Genomic DNA, 6,923 nt, shown 5'->3' with positions numbered 1-6,923 from the left:
TATGGATGCAGGTGGAGTTTATCCGAGTCTTAATTAGAGAGTATTTTATTATGTCCTATGGGAAGTAAATCATTACAGTATGATTTGAGGAAAAAAAAAAAAAATCTTAAATGGTTTCGTAGCATTTGAACCTATCACACCCTAACTGAATATAAAAGATTTGACAAGGAGAATGTATTACTTTTTGATAGAGAAAGTACCGAAGTCCTCACCCACTTTTAACTCCCAAACAACTGCTGACACTGACTGATAGATTTCTTGTGTTCAAGAACTGTGAAGTATACATCGTGAAGTTTGTAAAGAAAGAGGTGCTTTCTTCTTGGCTGAGAGAATTAAGTGTAGCTCAGTGATAACACCAGACTTTTCACTTCCACAGTGAGATTGCTAGTGTATGTAAAGGCGACTAGATTTAGATATATCTTAGAGATCTCATGTCTGTAAGAACGTCACTTTCAACTCTTTCTGGTTTCAGTGAGGAGTAAGTTCTGAAACCCTCCAAGTTAGCTATGTTACTGAATTAAGCCTTCAACACTGTTGTATTTGACAAGTTCTACTACTATTTAATATTGTTAAGCAAAACCCATTTCTTAATTTTATTCTTATCTCATTTCATCTAATCTATTTTGGAATTCAATTTCTCCCCGACAGTTTATTATTTCTTGTTACATTATCAAAACATACACTTTTTTTCTGTTGGTCTTGATCAGAGGTTAAGAACATAAGCAGGAGTCATGAGTATAAATTACTCACAAATTATTTTTCTGGAACTTCAGATATGTACTGGAGTTGGGGTGAATATTTTGTTTGTTTATTTGAAAGTGGTTTCCAACTGTGTAACAAGTATATTGTAACACCGTACTTGTAGAAATGGCCAAAAGAAAAAAAAAAAAGCTTCATTAATTTTAGTCATTATGGCATTTCCTGATTTCTGAGTGGTTAACCACAGTTGAGATAAGCTAAGTAACATTAAAGTGCTAATTTTTCTCAGTGTTTGTTGGCATAGGTTTTCTTAAGCATTTTCAGTTGCACAGGGTAAATTTTCCATTGTATCTCAGGCGTTGAATTCTCGTTTATTTTGCGTTTTGAGTGTAATTTGTACAATGCAATTGTTATTAGTTACTATTGTTTTACAGTAGGGATAAATTCCACAATTAAAAGCTTAAAAGCCTCTTGAGGCAGAAATCTGCAAAAACATGATTAAAGACAACTCATTTTCCAGAAAGGTTCATAAGCCAAAGTCAAAATACCACTGTGGATAAGCAAGCAACAGGAAAGAACAAGAGCAGGAAAATGACTGAAACCACAGAAGAACATGGTTAATTCTTATGTCCTAAACCGGATAGAGCCATAAATGCCATTCTTGGTATAAGTGGATAGAAGTTATTCAATTGGCAGAGCTTCATTTGCATGGGGAAAAAAAAAAAAAAATATATATATATCTATATATTCTAAAATTGAATTTAGTACTGTAGCTTCTTTCACAGTAATGAATGTCACCTATTATCCTTGGTTCTTAATTTGATAGCACTGATGACGTTTTAAAGTAAAAGTAGGGGCAAAGGGAAAAAGCCCTGTAGCCCAGTGTGCTTTATGTTCAGGCACCAAATGTGAGCTCTATCTGCATGATTGAATGCACATGAGATTTGTCTGTGAAGTAATCATTTATTATGCAAACACTAGGACTTAATTATATCAAATTTTATTAAATATGTACATGTTATTACTATTTAAAAGAACCAGTATCATTCTCAGATCTGCAAACTTCTCTCTAGCTTTGAGAGCTGCGGCAGAGCCTGTATTAATGCTAGTCTGAAAGCTGTAAGCTAATGCAGTGTCACTGTGAGTGACACAGCACCACCCTTGAAGGCAAAACTTCATCAGCTGTATTCTTTAGTTACAATACAATCAAAAAAATCTTTCACGACAATAATATATTTGTACATTGCTTATATTTCCCAACTCTGTCCAATTTGTAGGATGGAAGCAAAGAATTCTGTTTAGGATTCTCAGATGCTGAAAAAGGGAATTCGTACCAGAAACATCTGATGGTATAGGCCCTTTAGAGGCAGAGAAGGGGGCACAGGAAGCAAAGAGAAAGATGCGTCCATCTCCTCTGCTGATTTTCAGCCAGGAGGTCTTAATATTTGTCTTGCTTAGGGTCCCTTGGCCTCAGTGAGGATAATGCTTCCTATCAGTGACCCCCCTTCCCATCACTTCTCCACTAAACTGGTAGGTCAGCTTCTTCTTGACCTTTTTGACCTCCCCTGTCTTGCCGTAGTTTCTCAAAGCCCGTGCCATCTTCTGGTAGGTCATTTTCTTGCGATTGCCCTTCTGTATTCCCCAACGATGTGCCAATGCTTCTTTGTGTTTGGAGGAGAACTGGAAAGTACCTTTTTCTTTATCTACCCACCAGATGCTGTCCTTCATGTCTCCACTGCGAAGAAGGTCCAGAAGGAACTGATACAGACGAATCTTTTTCTTGCTGCCTGCAAGAGAGAAGAAAGGCAGTGGAACATTAATGTTATTGTATAGAGTCTGATGGAACAGGAGAATTTGTCAGTCGTGTATTTCTTCAATTTGCTGTATTTATAAAAATAGACAGTGTTGCACCATGAAGACATAAAGTGGATTGGTGTGCCAAGAAGAAAAATTTGAGTATAAATTCCAAAGATCTAACCTTTGTTATAATTTGAAAATAATTGAGAAGCATTACTAGTTTGAAACCAATCTGAAACTAATTTGGGCAGGTTATACAAGTACCGAGCCATCAGAGCTCAACATTCTTAAAAATCAGTTTCTTAAGCATCTTGTCTTGTTTTTCACGTCTGATAGAGGAAAATGGAGTAGAAATGGCAAAACCTGGGGAGAAGCCTGAATACACAAAACAAAAGGAAGTAGTAGGAGTACATGAAAAAATGATATTTGAGATACAGACACAACTATGGATTCAGAAGGCAGAAGAGTGCAAAGGAGTCAGGGAAAGTGAAGGTTTGGCAGTGGGATAAAATTCTAACACAGTAGTTCAACTTTTTTATTCATTATTGTCATTTTAATGTACAGCTGCTCAGCAAGAAGCACTCTTTTCACTGACCTGTTTCGCCATGCATGATTCCAGGCCCAGGGTCCACACCATCAGTCTCCCCATCTGATACCTCCAGTGGCGGGCTCTGTCTCTCAATGTCCTCCTCATCAGAACTGGGCTGTGGTGGAGAGGAGTACTGTAGGCACATCCGGGGCAAATAGGAAACCTTTGAGAGAAAAGAATAGTAGGGGGAGCAGGTAGCAACAGAGAGTAAGGGCATCAAGAGAAAAATTGAGATGTTATAGAGAGTTGCAGAGAAAGGGGGGAGAAAGCAACAGACATATGAGTTTATTTAGGTTAACAGTGAATGACTTAGAGGCATTAAAAATAAATACTACGCAGATAAAAAAAACCCTCCACATAACAGTCAACACTAAATCTATATGCAGGGATGCATCTTAAAAAAAGGATTTACAAGAGAAAAGGAGAAATTACATTGTGAAAGAACTTTCCCATATGTTATATCCTATGCAAGTGATATTGCCTTCCTTTCCCCATACCTCCTGAGTATCTTCTATTTCTAGTTTACATGCATTTCTTCTTGCTAATGATGGAGATAGCTGTACCTCTTATATAGGAGAATCCTACTTAAGAAGGTGGAAAAAGTTCTACATAATAACAGATTTCCTAATAGGCTAAGAATTTCTTTGTTTTCTTTTCTTTTTTTTCTGGTTGAAGACAATATATTCCTATAATTGGTGTCCTACCTAATATACTTAGGTAGGTATAAACGTTTTTTTTAAATGAAAATTTAAACTCAAGCCTTCTGGATAAAAAAACTCTACTGGTAATAATCACTTTGAGAATACCTTCAGAGCTTCCAAAACACAGCCAGACTCCTGCTATATAGTGATGTACCAACATAGTTGAGTTTCTGATCGCCATTATCTATCCCCTATGTATAACCTCTTTTGAGATCAACTTCCTTTCTGCTTTTTGTAACTGCTCTTTTGGATTTGGCAAAGCTGAAGAGTTTTGCCCCAGCATAGCCTCTTTGACTGTCCTTGGCTCTGTTGTTCAATTCCTTCCTCAGATTTAGTAGCATCTGACAACACTAAATGACTGTGGGACTGCATTTATCTCTGGAGCCAGGGTTCCACATTCTTGTCCTGAATTTCCCCCTTGAGGAGAGAAATAGCTTTAGCACTGGGGATACATCATATTGGATTGTGTTCTCTTTTCCTAAGTGGCTATCTGAAAGTTTCTGTTTATGGGGATTTCTCATCTGCAGAGCTGGCAAGCTGGCTTCTGTGCTAGGGAATCCCTTGCCCTTACATAGAGGTCTTGTCAGGAACAGTATGGAATACACCACAGCTCTGCAAATTGTCAGTTGCAGTGTGGTTTGTTGGGGCTCATGATCAGTTGCCTATAATTATTGCAGCTCCTTGATGAAAAATAAGAAATAGACTAGTCTGAAGGGCAAGGAGTGAGAACCCAATTTCTACATAAAAAATAAAAAATAAAAAAACATCCCTCAAATCTAGCAGGAAATAAAATGTGGTTCTCATGAAATGAACCAGATTGCTAACTATGGGAGGTGAGCTCCTTTTGAATTGCTCTTCCTTCCCTCCATCAAGACACGACATTTTGAGCGTGATTCCCTCTCTACAGATTTAGGTGCTGAGGCACAGAGTGGGTGCTCATTTCATGAGTCATACCACCCACCCGATGTCAGGCTTGGCCAAGTGGTGCTTTTCAGATGAGTTTTGCACCAGTTTAATATGTCCCAATAAGGAGTGTGCAAAGTGCTGGTTTCAAGGCAGAGCAGCTGGCGGTTAATGAGTTGGCAGATTGGTTGAAGCTGAACACAGCAGGAAGGCCAGGATTGGGTAAGAGTGTGTGTAAGCTTCCTGTCAGATCCCCAAGAGCGAAACTTTAGCCCTCACCACAGAGTCACCTTCAACTTTTTTACAGTTAAAAAAGCTGTAGCCTCAGGGGTAGCAAGGAAAGAAGAAACAATGTCATGGGGGAAGGGGAATGAGAAGGTGGGATGGTGTTTTAGAATGGAGGAAGAAAAACCTGCTGCCTCTGCAGAGACAAAGGCTATGGAAATCTAGAGTGTACTGGGGAGCAGTGGGAGTAGATTCTGCTGGAGCTGGAGTGGGAAAGTGGAAACATGCTGTGAAAGTTGAACAACATCTCACAAGCAAAGGAAGGTGCAGAGCACCTGAGCACTAAACAAAATTTCCCCATGCTGTCTCTACTTTTCCTATCTGCTGTACTTTTCTTACAGCCAGTTCAGCAGTGCCTCAGTGTAGGTCCCAAGAATGCTACACGGAGTTGCAGAGGACTTGCTATTTTGTTTGAAAGAGCCAAATTGTTAATACAAATCTGGAAAGAGAAAACTTCTAGCTGCTTTCTGTATTCTGATATCTTCTCAGAATCTGTGGCATCCAGTTGTAGTTTTCCTCCTTCTAAAGCTTTTCACAGAATCGTAGAATTCTCCTCCTTAGAGTTGGAACGGACCTTTAAAGGTCACCTAGTCCAGCTCCCCTGCAATGAACAGGGACATGCACAGTTAAATCAGGTTGCTCAGGGCTTGATCAACCCTCACCTTGAAAGTCTCCAGGGATGGGGTATCAACCACATCTCTAGGCAACCTGTTCCAGTTCCTGACCACTCTCGCTATAAAAGATTTTTTCCTTATTTTCCATCCATTCCTTTCATTCTCCCTTCAGCATAAATATTCTTTTCTTAATTTTTTATTTGATGAGATCATCTGTTTGAAGGTACTGTTGTCCAAAGATTGTTTGTGCTTTGAATTTGATTTGACAGAATAATATAATATCAACTGAAGATTGGAGAAATACAAGTTCTGAAAGTAATGTTTCTGTCAGAAAGTAAAGTTTCTGTTCTGTTCTATCTGAAAGTAAAATAATGCTTTCTATTTTTTTTATGTTGGCCCACAACCTCAGAGGTGGATGTTGATGGTATGGCAGCAGTAGAGGATCAGATTACAAAATGGTATCTGACATGGATGTGCATCTGAAACAAAGGTGTGTTACTGAATTCCTCTATGTGCAAAAAATTGACCTTCACTGATGCTTGCTGAATGTTTATGCTGAAGGTTTATGCAGATCAAGCAGTAGATGTGAACATAGTGAGGCAGTAGATGGTGTATTTCAGCACTGGAGACAGCAACATTGAAGGCCTGCATGGGCTACATTTTTCTAGCAGTGATGCAGTCATAGGAGCTGTTAAACAATGGGTCACCTCTGCTGATGCATATTTTTTTGAGCAGAGCATGCAAGCTCTTGTTAATTGCTAGTGAAAATGCATAGTTAATGGTGGCGACTATGTTGAAAAACAGTGTTTTTGTAGCTGAGAATTTGGTCTATCAAATAGTGATATTGTAATTTCTGTGGAAATAAATATGAGGCATTACTATCAGAGACACCTAGGTATCTTTGCATGTTTTTCCTTAATTTGCAAAGTGTAATTCTGCACGACAGCCAGGGGTGCAGTTAGTTAAGTGGAAAATTCAGCTGAGGAATAAATTTTCCTTCCTGCTTCAGTTTCCTTAGAAATGCCTTGAATAGCAAAGTGGTGCCTAGAACTGTGGCTGAGATGCACCGAAGTCTGAACTTCAGAGCATGTTGAGCACCACCTGCATGAGCTATCATAGGTTAAAGTAAGAAAAAAAACAAAAACAAAGATTCCCAGCTGGTTAGGAAGAGGAGGGTAGTGATGGGCATCTATTAGTGTCTTCTCTCCCTTGGGAGAGAGAGAACACAGTGCAGCAAAATTAATTCTCTGACAGTACTCCTGAGACAAAAGATGACAACTGAGGAGAATGAAAGTGGGTTAAACAGATGTACCCTCTCTTATTATCTTCCAAAAA

At 38.8% G+C, this 6,923-nt stretch overlaps 1 protein-coding gene across 1 annotated transcript; it reads right to left on the bottom strand.

Annotated features, from left to right (window-relative positions):
• Window positions 1-1,648: 1,648 nt before the first annotated feature.
• On the bottom strand, window positions 1,649-5,548 carry LOC104911109 (transcription factor PU.1). The gene is made up of 2 exons (XM_010711372.3): window positions 3,092-5,548; window positions 1,649-2,486 (listed from the first exon to the last, which is right to left on the bottom strand). The coding sequence occupies exons 1-2, from the start codon at window positions 3,300-3,302 to the stop codon at window positions 2,170-2,172; spliced, it is 528 nt and encodes a 175-aa protein (XP_010709674.1). The 5' UTR covers window positions 3,303-5,548; the 3' UTR covers window positions 1,649-2,169.
• Window positions 5,549-6,923: the final 1,375 nt, after the last annotated feature.

This window comes from Meleagris gallopavo, chromosome 5 (assembly GCF_000146605.3).
Source record: "Meleagris gallopavo isolate NT-WF06-2002-E0010 breed Aviagen turkey brand Nicholas breeding stock chromosome 5, Turkey_5.1, whole genome shotgun sequence".
NCBI classification, from domain to species: Eukaryota; Metazoa; Chordata; class Aves; order Galliformes; family Phasianidae; genus Meleagris; species Meleagris gallopavo.
Note: the sequence above shows the minus strand (reverse complement) of the source record. Positions and strands in the feature narration are given on the sequence as shown.

Coding starts and splice junctions, on each gene's coding strand:
- LOC104911109 (XM_010711372.3), bottom strand. CDS start 3,302: ATGCCCTTACTCTCTGTTGCTACCTGCTCCCCCTACTATTCTTTTCTC. Junction 2,487..3,091: donor AATCATGCATGGCGAAACAG/GTCAGTGAAAAG, acceptor TCTCTCTTGCAG/GCAGCAAGAAAAAGATTCGT.